At 37.2% G+C, this 25,107-nt stretch overlaps 2 protein-coding genes across 2 annotated transcripts in view; both read right to left on the bottom strand.

The window, feature by feature from the left end:
- The window catches only part of LOC117317564 (dystonin-like), a 67,585-nt gene extending 64,457 nt beyond the window's left edge, over nucleotides 1-3,128 (bottom strand). Inside the window, exon 1 of the mRNA XM_033872391.1 lies at nucleotides 1,973-3,128. Within this exon, the coding sequence (XP_033728282.1) occupies nucleotides 1,973-3,007 (1,035 nt within the window). The 5' untranslated portion in view covers nucleotides 3,008-3,128. The remainder of the gene's footprint in view (nucleotides 1-1,972) is intronic.
- LOC117317426 (plectin-like) lies at nucleotides 3,003-18,365 on the bottom strand. The gene is made up of 14 exons (XM_033872235.1): nucleotides 18,318-18,365; nucleotides 16,629-16,757; nucleotides 11,334-11,384; nucleotides 10,007-10,189; nucleotides 9,659-9,754; nucleotides 9,055-9,177; nucleotides 8,702-8,848; nucleotides 8,278-8,304; nucleotides 8,073-8,164; nucleotides 7,294-7,399; nucleotides 5,964-6,120; nucleotides 5,511-5,581; nucleotides 4,607-4,731; nucleotides 3,003-4,386 (listed from the first exon to the last, which is right to left on the bottom strand). Exons 1-14 carry the CDS (start codon nucleotides 18,363-18,365, stop codon nucleotides 3,033-3,035), a joined length of 2,709 nt encoding a protein of 902 aa, XP_033728126.1. The 3' UTR covers nucleotides 3,003-3,032.
- Nucleotides 18,366-25,107: the final 6,742 nt, after the last annotated feature.

Raw genomic sequence — 25,107 nt, 5'->3', positions numbered from 1 at the left:
TGGCCGACATCGAGATATTACTTGACTTGGCTAATTTGAATTCTAGTTCGAAAATGTGCTGTAATACAGTAATTTTCACTTCAGCATTAGGAAACATAGAAAATATGTGTTTTCTACGAGATATACAGGTCAAAGTGACATGTGGTAGCACTGGCTAAGCGTGGATGTGACGCTGATGATGTGGAATATCGCTATAGACATTCCTTGACATACTTTCTTTCACAAGCTTTTTATGCAGGCCATGATAACAAATTGTCAATGATGCAATTTTACATTAATTCAACTCAAACTATATATAATCTGGATATAAAAATACTTCGACTGTTTGAAGTTAACTCTAAAACAGAATTCAACGGGAAACGACATTCTGCAACAACACATCACGCACAATGTCTAAACACAACAAACATTTCCCCTCAGAACTATGTAATGGATTCATATTCTAGCAAGCAAAACCTGACTTAAGTATATCGAGGTATATGTCAAAACCGGAAAATCCTTGAAACAAAAATAGTGTATATACTTACTCATGCAGGTGATGCAGATGGCGGAGTAGGTATGCAATGATGATACATACCAGTACAGGTAAGTTGCCTAGTATAATTGTGTACATATACAAAAAGGTACAAGAGGTTTTGTACCTTGACGGGAGAAATTGATTCATCTTAAGGTGAGACTAGTATACTTGTCCCCGTCGTAAGACCATCACATTCATTATGTTATACCTAGTGACTACCTGCCCAGGGACACACAGGTAAGTACACCTGGTCAACATGAGCTGTCAGGTACAAATTACCTGTACTTATAGTAAGTCTTTCCAAATTGCATATCACGAAAAAAATGGGTGGAGGTTTCAAAATGAAAGAATGCTCTCTGGACAACGATGGTGGGTATATGATTTGTGTTATTGTATACAAGAGCTTGATGGGAAATGTCATACAAAATCAATCATTAAGAGGTCACTTAAGACTCAAAATAACGATAGGATGTGTTTAAGCCTCGACCCTACAAACATTTTTGAGTATAGGGTTACAGTTTACAGAACTGACTCTTAGCTATATATAGTATCACATTCTTAAGTTTGTTTGTGTTCATCAAAAAAGTAATGATTAATGGTTTTTTTCTAGGACAAATTAGTTGTAAGTAAGAGTTGTTGGAAAAAATGCTGGCACATGGAATTTGAGATATGATAGCATATAAGCATGATAGTTTGTGGCATCAAAATGATTAACGTTATAAAAACAGAAGAACATCAATAACTATCAATTTCATTAAATGAGGAATTTTTCGGCAGATGTTAACATTATTGGTATCTTCAATTTAAAAGACGATGTATTTTCTTACTTAAACAGTTACTAATTCGACTACTTATAAAGTGCAAGTCCCTGTTTGATCTTATATTGTATTGGATCAAAGTATGTTATTTTAATTACCTATCAATCGTCATTACAGTGATATATTTATGGCAAGGGAAGCAACTCTTTTTCATAAAAAAAACTTAGAACAGATATACCACATGAGAAATGGACGACAGCAGGACGAAACTAAAGCAAAACTGAAAATTGAACTTAGGGACAGAAGATCTATAATCAAGCTGAAAAGACATCAAATCCCGAAAGTAAAACACTAAAATTACTTATCCAACAACTGTTTCCTGTCCTATATAGAAAACTCGAACAAGAAAATGAAAATGTATAATCCCCCACCAAGTATTACTGGATTTGGTCTTATAAGACAAAATTTAATACTTTTAGTCGTATACAGTGTCTATTGTTATAACACACCGAGCCGTATGAAACAAGAAAGTAACACTGATACATTGACCCGTATACACTACCTATAATTCTGATATGGTGACTCGTACTTAATCATCCACAGTAACAGAGTAAAACTCATAATGACCAATAGGAACTCAAAGATAGTTTACAGAATACATTATTAGGAGCACTACAGATATTGAACCAATGCTTACCTCTGTAGCATCCTTCTGGAGTCGAATACGCTCCAGACGCTGGCTGGGTTTCTGTCTGGACACGAGCGCCTGCTCTATGCCATGTAGCCATTCCGAGTTCTCGCGAATATCCACCAAAGCTTTGACAACTTCCTCATCAGACCCTAAAACCACACAACCCGAATCAAGGTCCATCTTTACCTTAGAGTTCATTGTTAGGAATCCATTAGCTAGAGCATCTCTCAGCGACATTTTGTGATCATTTGGAGCACAGAAGTCAGTAGTCCTGGGATTTACTTTGCCGGAGTCAATTAGTTCTTTCAGTGTGACAGAACAGTCAATGAATTGGTCCGGCCGAATACCAGCATCGATTACTCCACGTGCAATGGCTTCAGCCAAGGATAATTTTTGTCCAGTGTTAGGATCAATCACATTCCCAGTGGCGGGATCAAACCTTCCTGACGCTACAAGCGTTCCCAGTGAAACAATATTGTCATTATCCTTGTCGACTACGAAGACATTATCCAGGTTAAGAAGTCCCTGGTCAATGGCTTCCGGTATGGAAATGGGTCTAGCCCTTTGGCTCGAAATTAATTCGCCCGTGGTGGGGTCGATGTATCCATCGTCGATGGCTTGCTGTAGTGACAACTTGTCCAGAGCGTCTAGTAATGAAGCAGCAGCAAGAGGATCGACCTTCTCCATCTTCAACGCCACCGTTACGGGCATCACTTCCATTGTCCTCGGATTCCGAAACTCGCCCTGTTGAACATTAAGAATTCCCGCCTTTATTGCCTCCTCTAGCGTCAATGTGCCCTCGGAGTACGGTGATTTAACAGCGGGGATGCTAGTATCAACTAATTTCTGCAGACGCTCCAGTGTTTGAGCAGTTCTTGCCATTTCCTCAGGAACCAAGCGACATTTTACGACACCTACTTTCTCTGCTTGCGAAAGTGAAAGTAGTTCTCCAGTTAGCGGGTTACAATACTGCGCGGTAGCGGGGTCATATCGACCTTCCTCTATTGCTGTAGCCAAACTTATCAGTTTTTGGGACGGCATGTCGTAGAGGAAGATAAGATTTGGGTCAATAAGCTTCTGGGAGATAGCAGCTTGAAGTGACAATGTATGTCCCGCTATTCGGATCCGTCACCAGTCCTGTCTCAGCATCAAATCTACCCGAATCGATCAATTCACCCAAACTGTTTTCTTTGTATGCTTCAAGAATTTCTTTCAGAAGTTCTGGTTCTATCAGATTTCTGGAAGCAGCTTGTTCTAACGATAATTTGTCACCATTTGGAGTTTTGAATTCACATTTGGCGAAATCGATAATGTCCTTTTCGAAAGCTTCCTCGAGTGAGATGGGTAGGTTATCACTTGGATCAATTACTGTTCTTTCGTTCGGATCGAAATGTTTCCTTACTTTATCGTACATAGCACGATTTGGGTTCTTTCTGAGCCCGTCAAGTTCATCGAAACCATCCATGGTATCACCGTCACCCGAAATAAATTTCTGTTGTTTGACCTGAAGTTGTTGAACAGTGAGTACCTCGTCCGGATTGCCCCTTTCTGATGACCGTAACGGCACACATTTGACAAAGCCCTGCCTTATTGCGTCCTCCAGAGGAATTTCTTCTCCGGTATGAGGATTCCTGTACAAAGAGTTTGCCTTGTCGATATAGCCGTCGGTGATCGCCTGTTTGAGCGACACCTCTTGGCCGGTGGTAGGATCGATAACTCCAGTTACCTTGTAAGAAACGTCTGTAAACTCCACGAAAGTGAAAGGAGTACTGCCATCATATCCTTCAAGTAGGGCTGGGTCAGCCACAAGATAACCGTTCCGTACGGCTTCCAAAAGATCAACCTCCTCACCTGTTACAATATTGTGGTATTTTCCAGACCTAGGATCTAATATACCAGCGGAGATAGCTTCCTTGACACCGATCCATTCTCCAGTCCTTGGATCCACCACACCCGCCACGGGGAATATCTTCGTATCCATGGTATTCCTTAGAGGAGAGAAGCCATCCCCGTTTATTCCTCCATTTGCCAGGTGTTCCCTATAATCCACTTGAATCAGACCCTTGTGAATTGCTTCCGGTATTGACATGGTTTCTCCCGTATCCGGATTAATATATTTCCCATGAACCGGATCAAGAATACCCTGAGACATTGCTTGGAATACACTCATCTTCTGTCGAGTCCTTGGATCAAGGACACCCGACATAACGAAGGAGGAACTCTCCTCTATAGAATCAGGAAGGTCTGCCGCAGACTCCCCTGTGGTGGCTACAGACACAACGCGTTTCAGTTGTCTCCTCTTTCTAGGTGGCGCCACTGGTCGCCCACCCTTTTGCCGCTCATGAATATATATCTCCGATTTGACTGAACTCCATACAGTTTCTTTTGTTGTTAGATCAACATCTATCAGGGGTAACGCTCTGGAACAAAAATATACAATACAATTCAATGCAATCCAGTCATAAGATTGCACATACTAATGCTAATCTAACGAAACAGTGTATAGAAATTTACTTGTATTCATATAAATAGATTAAGAATAATTTAATAGCAAGCGAGCGTGTTATTAAATAACAAACAGTGAGTAACAGCCGAGTAGTACCACAGTTAAACAGTATAGAATGGACCAAAACTACTTACCTTTCGAAATAAGCTCTTGAACTGAACCTGTTTCCTATTTCTATATTTTCCCTGATGAGGAGTTTCTCTTGTTCACGCCGGGAGGCCACGTGCTCTTTATATGACTTGGCATATGTCAGTAAATCCTGTAAGAACAATGTGATGATACAGTAAAGCCTTATATAGAGAAAATTGATTCCGTGACACAGTAAAGCCTTATATAGAGATAATTGATTTCGTGACACAGTAAAGCCTTATATAGAGATAATTGATTTCGTGACACAGTAAAGCCTTATATAGAGATAATTGATTCCGTGACACAGTAAAGCCTTATATAGAGAAGATTGACTTGGTAACACAGTAAAGCCGTATATAGAGATAATTGATTTCGTGACACAATAAAACCTTATATAGAGACAATTGATTCCGTGACACAGTAGAGCCTTATACAGTATAGAGAAAATTGATTTCGTGACACAGTAAAGCCTTATATAGTATAGAGAAAATTGATTTCGTGACACACTAAAGCCGTATATAGAGATAATTAATCTTGCGAGACCCACTTAGATGTAGCCTTTCATTTTTTGTTTGTTTTGATATAATTCTTTAAAAGCATAAATACATATGTTTACAAAGAGGCAAAATAAGTACTTTACAAATAACTGAAGGGGTTACAAATAAAAATGCTTCCAAAGGACTGATGTAAAATGCTTGTTAAATATGTTGTCCAATAATCTAGTGAAGTAAAAATTTATTATATCTGTTTTTATTAAATGGGTTTTACGTCCGCTATTACGGCCTTGGAGCCTTTCAGCTGACGATGAAATTTCTTAATATTTACTTGTCAGATGAGACATACCGAAGTGTGCAACGCATATAAATACAAAATCTACATACGTATCCAAGGGAGGTAACTGTGGTTTACCTTGTAATGGGTTAGGACTTTGCCGTTACATCGCCACCTTTGCGCTGAGCCATTCATAGAGTCATTATCACCTGTGAAATATTTAACATCAAAATGAATAAACACTTGAAATGATATCAAATTAATTCATATGCATTAGAGAAATATGCCTTTTAACCTTTGTCTTGGAGGCTACCGAATCATTTTCTATAATCATAAGTCTAGTAACACATTCAGGAGCATTGCATATTCAGATGGCAGATAGATACATTTTTGTACTTTACTTTTCTCTAAATGGCATAAAAATCCCTGAAAGAACGGACGCCAAACTCATATATATTCTTTTTTTCTACATATCTAAGTACGTGTCCCTGATATATGTCATCTCAACGCTGAGGATAGACAGATTTACAATCAATCATTTGTATGGTCTTTTCTCTTATTTAATTGTGTCATTTTGAGTTCAGTACGTACCTGGTTTAACCTGGCTCAGAACTTTACGAAAGTTGGTGACGTTTGCCATCATATCGCGGAAGTCAGGATCATCCGCAGTTAAAGGGCGCAATAGTTGAACAGCCTCGTTCATCAACTTCATAAGATCGGCTTTTTGTGAGGTAGAAATGTTTCCCATCTAAAAGGATTCGGGAAAGAAAAAATATGATCGCCCGATTTTTGTTGTGATTTTTGTGTTTTAGTTAAATGACAGTTTCTGCTAATCTTGTACAAGTAGATGGATAGAATGAAAAATAAGACTGCAATTTCTAACTATTTCTTAAAGAGGCTTACCCGCAGACGGACCGGTAAACGGCACATCTCCGATCACTAAATAAACTTCAGTACACGTTTCTATGTGACAAAATTAGAGGCTTTCCGACTTTATTTCTTGAAAACAATTACAGAATATGTATTTAAAAGACGTTTTAAAACTCAACCTGAGAGGGAAATGTATGGAATATAACGGCAAATCTTCTTTGTAAATCACCGCTGCCTTTGAAATTATCACTGTGCGGCACTGTGCACGTGCTTGGTTCTTTAATGTGTCAATCAAATTAGACTCCACTTTATAGCGGGGACTTATTGCGGGTTGCGATTAAATAAATAATATTTAAAAAATGAGGTTTTAATATCACTTTTCAGCGTTTTATAAGGAAAATAAAATGAAAAACTCAACAATTCCAACAATCTGTCATGTGTAAAAAAATCTTTTTCTATTAGCCAATTTTTCTGATCTCTCTGCGGGCAAGCCTCTTTAAAATATTTCCCATTGGTTTAAATTGTCGTGATTTTAACAAACGTTTGGTGTATTTTTGCAGTAATGTTAAACAATAATTATTTCACTTTTAAATTTTTTTACTTTTTCTGTTTTCAAAAATTTATTTTTTTATTCGAAAATTGGGAAATCAGTCAGTGTTGATTATAGTAGTCTTTATGTATGCTATGATAAATACAGACACAAAATTGCTTTATCCGACGTTGTCATCATGACAAAAATATTTCATGACATCTAAACCAATTCCTTTTAAAGAACACTAGTGTCGTTCTTTTATTACTTATATCTTATTTCACATACGTACATACTAATTGCAAAACAATCGATATTTCCAATGATATATTAAATGAAATTAATAACACATAGAAAAAGCATCGTATTATAAGTGCCTCTGGCTTTAACAGGCTAACAATAACAAACAATTCTGAGTTTAAATATGCACCCAATGAATTATGGTAATCACTGATGTGTGCTCTTTGAAAACCAATGGCTATATATCTACATGCCCCTTGACCCCGTTTGACCTACACTGACCTCTGACGATGGAGTGTCATCAATGCTGTTGGTGATGAATTGCGTAAGCTGGGTCCGTAGACGTTTCAGTGTTGTGTCCCAGTGGACAATCATCTGTTCTTTAACCCTGAGAACAAGAGGAAGAATGTACAGGAGGTTTGGAAGTAGAATCAAATCATAAGAACAATATGACACTAACATGTAATTAGCTGATGTCAGCTGACCACTGCCGTCGATAAAGAATGAAATAACACGTTTGTATCAGACATAAAAGAGAGCTGCGAGTAAGGACAACATGGTGTTGCCAGATGCCAAAGAACAAGACAAAACGGTATACCAGGTACCATTGACAGACGGGATGGAGTCGTGGTGTATGGTCGCGATTTGATTTACCAATATGGAAAGTCAGATAAGGATATATTCAGGATGCATATCATTAATGTAGTGCGAAATGATTTGCGTGAATTATATCTATGATTTATGGTTTGTTAAAAATCCTTAACACGTCCAAGTGTCCAAGTAACGACCAAATACTGTATAGCCGTGTTCTTTGATTTCCTAAGCCTGCTAAACTGTTCGATTTACGTAACGTTTAATGCACGATGCGTAAAACCATAAGAACAAGACAACAAGACTTCATAACAAAAGACAAAACAAACAAAATGGCGTCATGCTGATATCGTTGTTATTACTTATTTTTATAGAGCTTAAACAAAAGATGATGGGTGGAGAAATTGCTTCCCAGTATAAACACTAAGACCAAACTCGCCGTGACAACACACACACACATCCTTTCTTACCTGTGTGCCTCTATAACGGCCTTCTTTTCCGGGGGAGGAATAACAAGTATAACACCGGGCACTTCCGCTTCTGCGCCGGATTTACTGCGTATCTGTCAACAGGAAATAACTAGCGTTTAGTTTCGTATTTGTAACAATATTCGATGTCAGTATTCAATTCACATTATTTCTCATTATCATGATTATTTGTACTAAAGCCACCTACCTGCCATCTCTCCCGAATCAGAGTTATCTAAGAGGAAGCACTCTTCGCCAGCGGCAAGATTTATCTGAAAAAAAGAAAAGTTTATTAATTGTTCAGGAATGATATATCTTGTTGCTATTTTCCCAAACGTTTCAGTAGATTGTCTGATTTTCGAGTTTGTTTGTGCTACCTATATACACCTGACTTAAATTATGTCGGATTTATCAGAAAACCAGTCAGGTTTTGGTCGAGGATGTCGGCTTTTGGTGTGCATCAGTTGAGATTGTGACCTTTGGCAAGTAGTACCATTAACCAATCACGTGATTTGCTACTCTGACATGTTCTACTGAACCACCTGGTCACTTTGATACCATACTCTTTATCACATTAATATTGTATCCTACGCTGAACACGTGACTATCTACTTTGATTACGTAATGACTACCTCTTGGTGTTTATAGTCCACAAGGGACTTGACTTTGGTGGGGTAGATGGGTGTATCTCTTCTGAGATGTACTGGGTAGATAGTGGTACTGGTGTCACTCAGGCGGTCAACACGACCTTGAAAGTCCAACAGCCTTCTGGTGACGTCCTGAAACACAGTAGAAAATAAATTTTAACAGGTTATTCTGAGTTTCGAATAGACACCCTCTAAATATTCGCTAAGCGCTTAACCAAACAGGACTAGGTATGCATGTATAGTCGATTAAAATCATTTTTTCCATCAAGCAACAATTTTTATTGATGAATATATCTAACTGATTTTATTTAAGTATTTACGTAATAGTGACGTCATACCTTAAGATGGTTTATGAAGGCTTCCGGTTCCCTTGTCTCGATCTTTGACCTCATTCCTTCACTGTTCATTAACCCCATATAATTCTTCATGTCTTCGTCCAGGAACTGGATGTCATGGAAAAACTGTCGACAAAAAAAATAACACCTCATTAATTTGTACTAAACACACGCTTTTAATGGGGATTTACCCATGTACAGTTTAATACTTTAATCAGTTGTGTTGAGCTCTTTAAAACGTTTTGATAAGGAAAAGGATGTATAACTTACGTTTAATTAGATATATACATTCATAAGATTTGCAAGACTAGTAGAATATACATGCAGTTAATAATAAATTCAATAAATCAACCAACCAATGAATCAAACCCACCTTTTCATGTACATATATTTACCAATCATTTAATGTCTTTTGGTCACAATTTACAAATTCTCTTTACGATATCAAAAGATACGGAACGGATATAAATTAAAATCAAACTGTGTGTTATCGATACTATACCTATTAGTGAATATCAGGGATAAAGTGGCAGAATTTTTGAATTTTCTAGACTTGGAAACGTTAAGTATAATATCAATGTATGAGAATGTTTATCACGTGACCTACCCGGTGGTATTCTCCGGCATGACGTATGTGTTGATGGATACAGCCGGATACTTCTGACAACCATTCCCAGCTATGACGTAATGCGTAGACGCACTCCTGCGAAATGAAAACAACTGAACATAGAATTTGGTTAAATGGCCCAAATAGATTTTTATTTTTACAAGTGAAAGTGCGATTTCTCTAAAGCATTATTAATTCAAATGTCAAAACATCAAGAAATGTTTTATCAAAAGATGTGTCATATATTTTTGTTAAAACATTTAATATGTTATGTATTTTTTCAACTTTAATTTTGAAACGATTGAAATTTAAATTGTCATTTTGCCATTTAATGAAAAGATACTATACTTTGTGCATGCTTGCCGACGCTGTGACGTCATCTTCTCTGTAGACGCTCTCGAAAACTTTTGGTCGCTCAGTCAGATAGAGCGCCCGCTCCTCGAACTCTGATTGGACATTCTGAAGAATATCTTCGACCTCATTTACATAAAGCAGCGTTTCCAAGCACCGCTTCTTCTGTAGCGCTTGATCCTGGGGCGATAAATCAATGAAAGTTAATGATCGGAGCCGGCAAATTTAGGGTTATTTGTACATGGTAGTAAATATCCGTCAGTAATGCAAGAGTCCGAAAGAGTGAGAATACAGAAAAGGAGTCAGACAAAACGGAATGAGCCGAAACAAAGAAAGGTTAAGTAAGTTAAAAGGTAGAAGGGAATATGAACTAGCCAAAGTAATACAACAAATTAAAATCAAGTATGGACAAGATATTGTTAGCAATATTTAAAATGAGGAGATGGTCAATGTAAACCTATATGGCATCAATGATGACTGTTATACTCTTACTTCTGGTCTGTTACTTTCGATCTGTGATAAATATTATACAACGTCCGGTCTGTGCTACAGTTAACGCTACTTTCGATCTGCGATACATATTACACAACGTCCGGTCTGTGCTACAGTTAACGCTACTTTCGATCTGCGATACATATTACACAACTTCCGGTCTGTGCTACAGTTAAGGCTACTTTCGATCTGCGATACATATTACACAACGTCCGGTCTGTGCTACAGTTAACGCTACTTTCGATCTCCGATACATATTACACAACTTCCGGTCTGTGCCACAGTTAACGCTACTTTCGATCTCCGATACATATTACACAACTTCCGGTCTGTGCCACAGTTAACGCTACTTTCGATCTGCGATACATATTATACAACTTCCGGTCTGTGCCACAGTTAACGCTACTTTCGATCTCCGATACATATTACACAACTTCCGGTCTGTACCACAGTTAACGCTACTTTCGATCTCCGATACATATTACACAACTTCCGGTCTGTGCCACAGTTAACGCTACTTTCGATCTGCGATACATATTACACATCTTCCGGTCTGTGCCACAGTAAACGCTACTTTCGATCTCCAATACATATTACACAACTTCCGGTCTGTGCTACAGTTAACGCTACTTTCGATCTGCGATACATATTACACAACTTCCGGACTGTGCTACAGTTAACGCTACTTTCGATCTGCGATACATATTACACAACTTCCGGTCTGTGCTACAGTTAACGCTACTTTCGGTCTGCATTACATATAATGCTATTTTTATGTATATGAACAATTCCTCAAACACAAATATTTGTTAATTGTATAACGATCCCTTACCTCGAGTGTTGTGTACTCCTGTTCCAGGTTTTGACAGTCTCTAGCATGGCTCTGTACAGACAACATAAATTGGTTTAGTGTGAGTCGTGCAACAAGCACAAGTTATTCTATTTAGTTACATAAATAGATATACATATATAAATATAATGAAATAACAAGATTCTGGATGATGTTAGCGCAACGAATAACGAAACAGTATGACAACGAAACATGCACTTTTGATGAAATATACAGACTTTAAATGAGACAAAATACACAAATGATGATATTTACAATTATGAATGATGAGAAAAAGTATGATCAAAATTTGTTTGAAATGATAAATCCACATCATACCAACAAAAAGCCTATACAAATTGTGGTCTTTAGTACTGAAATCCAAAAACTACCATTTGGTACAATTAACGAATGAGCTGAAATAACCAGAAATACAAAACAACGTCCTTATATTGATACTGATGGTAAATGAATTTGGTTTTTTGATGGGTTCAGTTTTTATTTATTTATTTATTTATTTATTTATTTATTTGTTTATTTATTTTCATGAATTCAAGGGAGCTAGCTTCGCCTTTGCTCGATGCCGTGTTGAAGGCTTTAAATAATACTTCAATGTTTAATTATTTATTTGTTTCTCTTATCTCTATAACGGTAACCTAGAAGAACACACAACCTGGTGATGCTGTGTTTGTTAATTCTGTAGTGGATGATAAATTCCAGTTATTTTTAGTTTACCAATCAAACCACACGTAGTCAGTATCAGTTTCAAAACGACAGGAATGCAAAGTTTTTTGCGCTTGAATCTGATTTTGTCAAATACAAAATAAAGTCTTCTATACATCCCTAAATAAAGGATCTGAACTGAAAATGATGTAAGACATGGGTCTTTTTTTCTTTTTCTTTTTACATTTGACAATGTACGATAAATTCTTGAATCATATTTGAATCTGCGTGTAAGTTACCTGTTTTCATAAAGAGAAAATCTATGTTTTGATCTAAGGCCAACACGAAGCGTCTTTTATACCCAGATCGGGGAATATAACACGCTTCAAGAGTCTATATCAAAACTAGAGTGAATCTGGATTTTTACTCAAAAGAATTTTGTACAAAAGAATTCATCTGTGTATTCACACGATAATCTATTACCTATACATAGGTAGATAGTAAAGGTCGATACACCTTACTGCTTATATCAAAAGCGCAATGAAGACTACGATGGTTGGATATTAATAGACATGTTGACGTGATAACATTCCATTTATTTCTTCATTTTAATTCTATGTGCATATTTTTTTTCCGAAAACGTGTCACTTTTGAATTTAAGATATTTAATGTGCAATAGAATGAAATTTGAGTAAATTAGGATTCTGAGAATTCATCAAACAAAATGCCCGTCCGACTACGATGTCTAGCTTGTATGTAACAGTAAGTATTGGATTTATTTGGCAGCCCGACCGAGAGTAGCTGAATAATTTATGAGGGCAAGAAATGAAAATTTGCAATATGCATTTCTCTATTTTCTTCAGGGAGGTCAGAGAACAGGGGCCAAATCAACAGTCATAGAATAAAGGTCAAAGGGCAAATTTTGCGTTCGTTATTTGATAAAATACTTTTGATGTTGTACTTATTTTACATATCGTTTTACAAGGATCCGCATTACCAAAGGGTGCCACATTTTATGTTGTGAATTTTAGAATATCTCATGTTTTACGGTATAAAACAATACTCTGAAAGTTAAATCAGACAGAAATCCTACATATAATAATATCTTCTATGCGAAAGCAGTCGGAATGGTAAAAATAATTGATAGGTTCAAGCGAAGTGGAATCTGATTCAGAGTGAAGGGACAAAGTATCGCGTGAACAGAGTAGAGATCGGGAACTCGCGTGAACAGAGGCGACTAGCTTGGTTCAGATGAGAAGGTAAGGATAGGATAAATAAGAAATGTAAGCACAATGAGTAATCCTACTGTGATTTGAATACTTTTTGAAGTTTGTGTCTCTTTTGCTTAATCTTAGTGATTGGTATTCATTCACTATTTACAATGATTTTAATACATTCAATATTTATTCGTAATTGGCATCCTGCATCAATCTGCACCTGGAAACGAAAAAAATGAGCTGAAAACAGGAATCTACAAAGACGGAAATAGACAATGCAGATAGTAGGCCTTCCCCGTGTTTGTTTTAGATGTTATATACTACACTTCCGTCTCCTGTTTAATGAGAAGCAGAGATATGACAGTTGGATGTTAGGAAATATGGAGTATAGAGTACTACGTTTACATCGTTTATATGGATGTGGCAACCCGTTTCCTTTGTCTGTTGGTGGCAGCCGGAAAGACCATTTTATTAACAAATAAGAAATTATCAATATTTGTGAAAGTAAACTTGCCGGAATTTAAATATTACGTACACTGAACCTCGAACCGCGATGGACAAAATAGAAACGAGGCGACATCCATACTACGACGATAATTACGATGAAGACGAAGCACCAGACACTCACTGTAAAAGACAGAATGTCAGTTGGTCTAACTAACACCCGACACCAACTATCTACGTCAGTTCCGGAATTCACACTAATCCTCAATAGTCTGGCTCCGTTTCCAAATTTGTTTTACAATGTCATATTTTATGTGTCCAGGCGTTCAGGCGTTTGTTAATCCCTCTCAGCCATATAACTCTTATTGACTTTATACGTGCGACAATTTTTAGTGCAAGTATATATAACAGTGCATTTTTGTTGAAGTGTCGTACATATTTGTTTCTTGATGGTCTGTCGTTTCATTCTGATCTACCAGAGTTACTTCCTTTGTTACACTCTGTCAGTACCTTGACAGCCGATAGGGGCCAAGAATAGTGAATGCAGGAGCAATGTCCGGTTGTCACTTGACGGAGAATTGCGAACGTTACATACGCCCAACTACTGGACGGAGGACGGACGCTGCTTGACAAGACAGACAATGAACAGAAGGGGGAGATGACCACATTCGGAAAAGAAATCCGGTTGTTGGTCCGGATACGCATGGTACATCACACCTGTAAAAGGAATGGGACGGTATGGCTTGCACTGAACATCTTAAACACGGTCTCTGTCACTCAGCTGACGGAGCATGCGTCTTTGGCTCAGGAGGTGGAGCCGTGGCTTATCACACCGGGGACCCGGGTTTAATTCCTGTCGGACACTCTGCAGGAAGGTGACTTTCCCTGTTCTTTCACATACAAAGCATTTATCTACACATATTTCAGGAAGATCCAACGTGAGTCGGAATTCTGAACAAACGTCAGTAAAATCCATACAAGAATGCAGGGGTCAAACGCCTGAACAGTCGCAATATTCCTGAACTCTGTCGGGAAAAGCTTTAAGAGGCTCTGTAAAACTACTGGACAGAACCTGGACAAGTTAACAGAGACAAGAATATAGAACACCTGTACAGAATTTGGACTCCTGAACAGATACGAGGCAAATTGACTAGTGACAGACAACTGAACGGACGTCGGGCGACTTTTCCAGATGCCGGGCAACATGACGGACGCCGGACAGGCCAGACGAGAGGATTCGTGCCGTGTTAGTAGGTTAAATCACGCATACTTCACTCACCACACTCGGCTTTCTCCGCTACAACGAAAAGTTTTTCCAGCTCCGCTAATTAACATGACGACATATAGCTGATGCCCCATCCAATCATAACATAAATAACAACCAATCAAATCAAAGCAGCCCCAGACCCAGAAATAGAAATATACCGGTTTAATATCTGCGAACAAGATCGGTGAACACGTGGGAAAGTCAATCAGAATAACAATGTTGTATAGAACATCGGTAGCATGTCTTCATGTTGCATTTTACGCTTCGAAAATCTGTTGTTTTTTTTTCATTTAAAGAAAATTGGCCGAATAAGACCAATCAGGTGTTCCACGAACAGTAGGTCAAATGTCGATGGATGATTTTCATTGTCGTTTTTAAATTTTGAATATGTAAGTGAATCAATAACTGGAAACAGTTTTCCTCATACAGTTTTAAAAAAGAGTAAAAAAATCTTTGAAGTGTGATTGTATTTGTAATATTAGACGTTTTCACGTGTTCAGCGGAAATCATTCGAACACATATGGTAAGAATGTAGATAATTGCGTTTACATATCCGGAAAGACAAGGTTAACATCTATCTAATAATGTAATCAAACAAATAAGTTATACACCAACTGCATGGTAATTCATTCGGTTGGGAATGTGAATCAAGTCACGGGGCTTTAGTGTATTGTTAGACTTTAGTACTCAACTATCAACTCAGATAAAAACGAAAAAGCCATTACCAAGTTCATTTAATATCTAGAATTTAAAATTCATTAAATTTAAAAAATATATTGTTTACGAGATACTGTAGAGCCGAGATAGGTGATGTCATTATCCTGATAACGCTTGCAAAAAGTCATATTATTAAAACGCAGTGAAGCCGCAGATGTAGCCATCGATCGTGACTTCGGGTATAAAACCATGGAAGTGGCAATGTTATGTGATTGGATGTGGAGCAAAAATACACACAAAAAGGTGACATGTGATCCCCCCCCCCCCCCAAATGTCATGGAATTGTACCAAACTTGACATTGATGAAGCTTATGGATGCAGGATGCAGTAACCATGAAATTAAATGTCAGTTGTAAAAGTTATAACAAGATGATATTTGTGATATAACAATCATTCAATACTTATTACAACAGTCCAATGCTTCCGAATGATCATTTACAATGTCATATAGGAACTTCCCAGCATCGAGATCAATTTCTAAAGCTGGGTAGAGAAGAATAATTAGAATAGAATATTACTTTTTGAGAGAGAGAGAGAAGACATCAGCAATTATCTGGTTGTTTATAATTATGCATCAGCTTAGAAGCTGAGAAAAGACATTTGAGTAAAGTCAAAATTGCCGATTTTGAAATGTTAAAAAGGTCGCATGTCAGGAATGAAATAAGAATGCTTTAGGCTGATATGTTAATTGATATGCAAATCCGTTCGGAATTCATCAGATTTGTACAAGTATGTATGCATGAAAAGTAGCGGACGAAAACAAAACACGATACATGCTTGAATGATGAATACAGGAAATGAAATTATATTGAGATTGTGTTAAAATTAATATGAATATATTTTTCTTTAATGAAACTACGTATATAAATCTACGTAATAATTTACCGTTCGAATGAAACAAGAAATAATATAATGCAATATCGACTTCCAATTTAACACTCCATTTTACTTTACGTCAAACAGAGGAAATTTTCGTGTCCAGAAACTCACTCTAGCCCTCTTTACTTCATCAACCTTCCGCTTGATGCTCTTGACTTGGTCTGTCCTTTCCCTGGTCTCTTCAAGCGCTTGTTGGATCCCGATGTAGTTATTGCTAAATGGAATCTCTTGGACCAATTTCTGTAAAAAAAGAAGCAGAATGTTTGAATAGTTTAAACAAGTTGACAACTAGATTGATAGAACAACTACATCCAAAGATATGCATTTTGATAAAAAAAAATCAAAACAACTTGAGGTTGCAATTGAATCACATACTTTACATCCCAAGTGAATTTCAGAACCATGGCAAAGATTAAAAGTATTCCTCAAAATAATTGAAAAAACAATATGCATTTTAAATGATTCCTTCATCAAATATTCCAGATCACTACACCATAGGAGCAGAGAAGTCGACAGTTTACATGTGTATGTCCTTTTGTATATTGTATTCAAGTTGAATAATTATTGAGGAACGCCCACAGTGACTCGGCACGAATTTCCAACTGATAATGTATATGTGTTACAGTATCAAGTGTAGCAACTCTTCGAGAGAGAAAACAGGACAAGATCTGTTTTATACTATAATACATATGATATAGAACACGGGTTGGGAATTCGTGCCAAATCAGTGTGGATTTTGGGAATGAATGATCGAACCTGACATTGTTGTAGAAGAAAAAGTACATTTCTATTTCAATAGTAATTCAGCACGAGTGGTATTGTACGGTTGTTTTCTCAATCTACTTTAGTATGTGGAGGACAAGTGTTGTAGTTTAACAGTAGCTTATAACCGCATACCTATCACACTATCGTTATCATGTTCAATTGTCAAAGTTTATCTCATATATGTTTAAATATCTGACGTGCCGAAAAGGGACTTTACTCAAAACAACAACTGGCGACCAAAGGTCAACCTCTTCTACATCAAATGTTATCGGATATTAAACGTATGTATATCAGAATGGGCCAATACTGATTTCAATAAACTGTCTAAAACAAAAAAATAATCATAGGCCAAACTTATCTAAACAAATATGTACAGGTATCATATTTAAACAACTAAGAAAAAAATGTATCCATAAAAAATACTTCCTGTTGTTTTGGTGAAGATTTACACCTAAGGGGAATAACTCTCAACTTGATATGTATAAGTAGAACGATTCAGTGACGTGTTAAATCGCCTTATGACGAATACCAGTGTTAGATAATGCCGTAAGCTTGACAAATGTAAATAGTGTTGAAAACATTACTGTGGCACGTTATGTTTTATCTCCTTTTTGTAACGTGACACAGACGGCAGTCACATCTGGTTCACAGCCAGATCACATATATATCTGAGTTGTTTTTATACTTCCAGGTACGTGGCGGCAATGTAACCGCGTATATAACCACAGTTTGTCACCAGGGGGAAATGTCATCGCTTGGACTTGATGTTTCCAGAATGAAAATATTTACTTTTTTCCAACTTAAGTGAGATTTACTGTAGTCCTCGACTATAACACATCAGTAAATAATGTAAGGGCGAGATTGTTTTTTCTTTTTTATCGTTCTCACATGACGTCTCGCAATGACTTCTCACAACAGTCGTGTTGATTTGATAACGGATGCCAGGGCTTCCTTGTTTGTTTGTTTGCTGTATTTATAGCCCAGTGAACAGCAAGGGTCATTTTGAGGCAGCATTTTGTAGTAGTTGGTGACTACTTCACAGAACACCATACGAGTGGCCCGTCGCATGTCATCCAAAGCCATTTTGGTAAAGTGTTTTGCTCAAAGACACAACCACGACAGCATAGCCCGCTTCCCGGGGAACACAAACCGACACGGGTAGGGAGAGTCGATTGCCAAGGAGACACGATAAAAAAAGAAAGAAACAGAGTGGACAGGAAAGAAAGATTAAGATTTAAAATGTTGCACTTGCAAAAAATATCAAAAAAACTTTCTTTCTGCAATCTCCATCAAGCAGAAGATATATAAAAGATCCTGTTTCTACAGAAGCCCTGTTGTATTCGTCTCCTTTGGTCTACACCCAGTTAAATACAACTGCATACTTTATTCTTGGGCTCTTCAATGTCCCCTGAACAGAAGACATCGAAGAAACCAGCCCCAATCAGGCAAACTAATGACAGTCACTTGTGTTACGACAAGCCACGAGAAAGGTATACAGGAGGCATGCTATTTACTGGTTCTCGTGGAGACTTACATTCTGATGTAGGTTATATTGTAGGTATGTAATTCGAACTTGTATGTCTAAATCATGTTTGTCAACTTTGTCATTTTAATCAAAACCAACGGAATGCTCGTCACAGTTGCACCATTTACTTCTTCGAGATGGAATTGGAAAGTAGATTTGGATTTGTTTTCCGCTTTGGAATTTGACAATTCTCTCTCACTTAAGTCTACAGCAAACATTTGTTGACACCACCCATCAAGTCAAATTGATAAAGACGTGTTTCAGTCGAGTGTACTCGCGATGAATAAGCACAAACTGTAAGCTATAGAAAAGAAACAGAGAATTTGAGCCCGTACAAAAGAGTGACAACGCACCTCTTCATATACACCACCAACAGCGAATCAAATATTTGTATTTCAAAACATGTCGGTCAGCTTAACCTAAATATAGACCAGATCTCAAATGACCCAATTACCTACCTGTTTGTATTTGAAATGTAAGAGAGCATGGTTACAAACATTAATGTTTTGTTCAGTGGTGTCCATTATCACGATATCTGAGAGAACGGAATCGAATGAATTACGCGTCCGGCTTATGTGACGTGTCGGTTATGGAAATTGTAATTTGACTCCTTCTCAGATTGAACTCATATCTCGTGATATGCTCAGGTTTTTGCGAAACCCGTTTAAAGAAAATAATAGTTATTTCAGTCACACGTAGTTAACAGCGATTTAAAAGTGCTACAACTCTGACAAGTTAAGGTAGATTGTAAACAAAGTAAAGACTGTGTTGTATGTTTTATACAATACAGAAAATTACTTGTGCTTTATTTTCGCTTTAACAACCCTCTAAATGCATGGTAATCTGTTTTTGTTTTATTTGATGTGAATAAATAACTAATTGCATCCCGTCGATTTCTATCCAACTCCTCCTTTTCTATATATGGTAAGAAGCTTTATGGCTTGTAAGCAATCTTTTGCAGGGTATCGAAGCCTGTGGACTTTTGGTTTTTAGCACAGTCAGAAGCCAAATCACTTTTTCTCAGAAATACGAAAGGTCAAAACATAGTTCTGCGATTTTGCTAGACGATCCGACATACATGGGGCAAGTCGCTTGGCAAAGTCTCGTTCAACCTATAGTACTACGCCGGCCTGTTCTACCGGTGTCGGTCGGGCTCTTGTCGGGGTCTATACTACACTTAACGACAATGACTTCCGTTTTCATGTAAACAAAAGTAAAAGTTGAGTGAGACATTCCGTGGCCGTCGGTGTCATTTTTATGATATATTTCCCATATCGACCCTGTCTAAATACTTATAGCTACTCGTGAACTGTACGGTGTTGATATAGTCGATCAGTTCAGAAACAAACACACTATAATAAAACGTATCCATTGGCCAATCTATATTGTAACCATGACGACCGCTAATCATAAACGCACGTGTACACAAGAGGTATCGCTGCATTAACCATTGTCTTGGAGATGTGCGTGGGTCCGTGCCGTTATCGCCGTTGCCGGTCGGTTTATAGCAAATCGAGTTCGGTCAACGGCCGAGAGTATCCGCCACCCATAATTGTCAGTATTAACATCAGGAACAACAACTCTTGCTTTTTGTTTTTTGGCACTGTTTTATATGCCATGCGATGTTCGCTGTTGGTTTTGATACACCAATGAATAAGGTATGATGTTCGATAACTTGTAGTTAGTCAGTGTTAATACTGATTGGATTGCGCCACAGACGCATATGTGACAGTCATTTATATATGACAGCACTAGCGCAGCTGGCGGGACTTTTTTTAATAAAGGGAGGTTACTCATTGTGCTAAAATGATAATGTTCTCTGTGGTATGCATGTAACTTCTATGTATTTGAGACGATGTTATATATTACCCAAGTTGATTTTCTTTACAGATATTTTATCGACCAAGACGGCCGATAAGGGGAGGTAATTTGTTAATCTGCTCTATGTCCTGTTCAATTTACTACTTTCTGTACCACACCCGTCATGCGTAGTGTACTATATATACTGTATATCTATATAGATATCCTTGACCGCTCAGGTATCTACTCACTAATAGTATACACAGGTGTGTCAACATATGGTGTATCTCACCTGATCAGAGCGCCCAGACAGATGACGTCACGCCATCACTTCAGGGCAGGTGCCCGTCACCCCTGGCGGTGGTATATAACCTTACGTCAGCTGTATTGTGTTGAGTCATCACTGTTTTGGTATTAGACATTACCGGACAGTATGGATCTGTTGCCTAGTAACCAGAGGGCACGTGGGCAAAGGACAGGTGTTTGTACACACACGAGTCCTCATTATACCAATACACCAAACGTGGATGAAGATACGCCTATCAGAAACTGTACGATTGAATTGGCTGATTTAGACATCGATTTTGTCAGGAATCCTGATTTCCGACGAAGGACAGACAATTAAAAATTTAAAGGTTATACTGATGTTTTTGCATTTCGTATAACTATTTACAATTCGCGACCTTTTTTCATTATATGATACAAAGTACATCTGGTTTTTTTTTCAATTTTATGGTCGGCACACATAACTGTTTATAAACTACATATGTTGACAGGAAATAAAAAATTCCGGAAAATCTTAAACATTCAGCTAAACTTCCTCAAGCTTTGGGCAAATTTAAGAATACCTCAACTAGGGATCCTAACTATTTATACTAATCATAAACGGATGAATAGACATGTTCCTATCCGAGATAGATAACATCTGGTTGTTCCAATATATTATTTATGTTTCCTTTCGTTTCAACGAAAATATTTTGATTGGATTATAATTTCAATGTCTGGGGTATTATTACACTTCCGGTTCTGTAAAGATCGCGTCTCATCAGGATTTACTTTTGAAAAACAAATCTAAAAAAAAGTAACAGATAGACAATTTGATGTTTCCTCGTTCGACAGGGATATTTCGTTGCATTTCGGAGTGAACGTAGTAGTGACTCCGCGTCGTACGTGCACGTGCTCAGCCTAAACATATCTTTGCTCGGTTATCCATCCCTATCTCGATCATTTTCTTTTTTTGTGATATGTCGAACATGTCAAACCAAATCAACACTATCGGGGAGGTTTCACACTATATTACATCAGATTGACGTTGACGTATGGGTTTGCACTTCGTGACCCCAAGTTAAACGAGATTTAGTCCAATGTTAATTGATGATGTACGTAGGTTACGTAATCCGTGTTATAAAAAAATGTCATTTAATCCACGTACTGACGTACTACGTGAACTTCACACGAGATGATTGCCGTGCCAATAAATTCCAATAACAAAGTTTAAAAGCAGGACCGACCTATACCTCCTCAACGGACGACTTCGTTTTCAACAAGCATTAACGTTGTCCTGTTAATTGCAGATGATGGTACTGAATTTGAAAATGCGCCCATCCATGCAACATCCTTCATTGCCGTATTTGTTCAATTTTGGAAACTCGTGTCTCCTTGACAATATATCGAAGGTTCTTGATGAAAGAAAAGACTTACTACAGAGAAATGTAGCAATACTTTAAAACATATATGCAAACTTATGATATCCATAACATAACTAATTAGGTCCGTTGATCAATAATGACGTCACACGATTGTCGAAGCAGCGAAAAAAATGGCGTAGCAATTCGTTTCCTTATATAAAGATTACTTGGGAGTTTCGCTTGCTTCTTATGAATATCAGTTTTCATGATCAATAGAATCTTACACTCGTGTCAGTGTTTATGAAACTCGTCTGATAATTTGTTATGTAACTCACCTTAATGGTTGTGTCATCAAATTTATGAGCTCTATTAATAATTTTGATATGAAATGGACAACTCTCGATTGTTTTTATCTGTAAACTAAGACCTTCCTTGTGCCGGGTGGTACGTTGAATTCACGTGTATAGCATATATGCGTTTATAAGTTCCTGCTGTTATCAATAAAATCGGTAGATGAACACGACTCCGGTTTTTATACGGCGGACACAAATTGTGTCTTACGTGGTACAGCAATACTGTATAGTCGTTCAGTCTATATATTCACAAATTTGAAATTCTAATTTTTATTTTTTTATGTAAACTGGTAAGACGACGATCTGTACAATATCTATTGTTTTTATTTCAAATCATTTGACAGGTCATCTGCCTGTTTTTTTTACACTATCTGTAGTCATTGTATATGTGTCTACTCTCCGAAGGGTCTTGTAACACAAGGATTTCAAAGAACCTGAATCTTACATCATAAATTAGCGGAACGCCGGTCCATCACGTTTCCACTTCCCAAATTGCAATGGACGATCTATAATGTATACATTAATACACTCGTGCAGCTTACAATCGGTCACTTTGACTACTTCCCTAAAACAGGCACACTTACAGCTTATATGAAATGTACTGCGTACAGTATATCTCGCTATGCTAATGATGGTGATAATTTACATATAACTTGGTACAGATTTAAATGTGATATTATACGTCTTTGCGTCTATACAACTTATTGAACAATCTTATACAACGCCAAGTCAGCGAAGGTTCGAATCTCGTAAACGACGAGACATGGTGATTATGGCACGGTACCAATTTCAAGATCCATAATTCAAAAACATTCAATACAATTTGACATATCGCTATATTTTATATTTCCGCTAATCCCGTACCCCCCAAATACGTTAAAACAGACAAAAGTATATGAACGCGTGTCTTAGTAATGGCTCACACCTGGTATTAACCGCTTTATCCCCTCAATGTATGCCTATCCTCATAACATGTCGATTTATAGCCACCCCGCCTTGGTGTCTCATTCTCTTATCGCGAAATGTCTAAGTCTCATACTTTAGGGGATTATCATTAAGGGGCACCTCTCAACCTCGGCATGTGTCAGGTATAAGTTATGGGTGTTCGTTACTATCCTGACTGTTATTTCTTATGCTGAATGATATCGAGGGGCTTCACATGGAGAAAACATATGTCGATTCGATCTATAACTTTTAAGCACCAGTATACTACAATCAAATTGTAGCAGAAAATCACGAAGTCCTTTCGGATACATATTATGCATACAATGTATTTAGATTTCGGTGTGGTCGAATCGAAATATTCACGATTTGTTCAGTACTTGTTCGTATAAGCCCCCTCATCTCGATTCAACGGGTCGTGTAACGTTGTGCGGTCCCATAGTTTCTTTATGTAGTACAAGAAGGAACTAACTGTTTTATTATTACACCTATTATTATGCATGATAACGAGTTTAACTCCCACTATTTCGGCCTGTTAGTTGATGAGTAAAGGACTTACAGGTACATGTAGATGTATCCTGTAAAGTCACTGTCTACAGGGTTATATAGTAGACTCTTAGTTTTAGTATTGACTAATTCTTTTAAGTCACTGTGTATAGTGTCAAATACATTTTTGTAGTACATGTAGTTAGTTCCTAGTTACTTAGTCGTACTATGAAGTATTGCCTATATAAATATATGGTACAGATGGTGTACGAGTTTATAGCCAACAAGCTCACTTATCACGCTAAATTAAATAATTCATACACTATCTCCTAACGAACCATAGTACACGTATACATACTATACCTGTGTATAGGTACACAGACGTACATGTTGTATATACACACGTAAATACCAGAATACATTATACTCAGACTTGAAGTTAGAACACATATTATGTTTATCAAGGTGCATGTATACATGTACAGTATGTATATATACTCCCATAAAATAACCATGTATTGATATCAAAATATAAACATGCTTTATCTTTTTTATCGACATCAAAGACAATACATGCAGATATATACACCTGCTGTTTATTATACAGCACTATTCAATGTCTGTCTTACCTGTATATTAATACATGCATCTGCTTTGTATAAAGTTTCCAAGCAAGCGAAAAACATTTGGCAGGCTTGATCAGTTCGATTTGTACATTTTGATATAATACAATGTATATTGATTACATTCTGTATCTTTTGACAATTTAAATAATGTCTAAATAAATCCCATTGTGTAGGGATAATTATATAACCAGTTTATAATTACACGTGCGCCCTGCCATTAGTGTATGTTATCGATATATAATTAAATTGTAGTAATATGTTTTGGAGGAATAGTTACATTACCAGATAATCACTTTACATAATCTCGCGTAGTTGTTTTAATTTAATTTGTTTATTGAAAGCGCAAAGAAATTTCATATATTTTTCTTGTCATCGAACTCCCATCGTGCACCATCAAGCTGCGGAAAGAATTCCACTTGTACCCTCAACGGAAATCATTTATATTGTCAAAAGTGTTTTGTATGA

The sequence above is a fragment of the Pecten maximus genome, chromosome 19 (genome assembly GCF_902652985.1).
Source record: "Pecten maximus chromosome 19, xPecMax1.1, whole genome shotgun sequence".
Lineage (NCBI taxonomy): Eukaryota > Metazoa > Mollusca > Bivalvia > Pectinida > Pectinidae > Pecten > Pecten maximus.
Note: the sequence above shows the minus strand (reverse complement) of the source record. Positions and strands in the feature narration are given on the sequence as shown.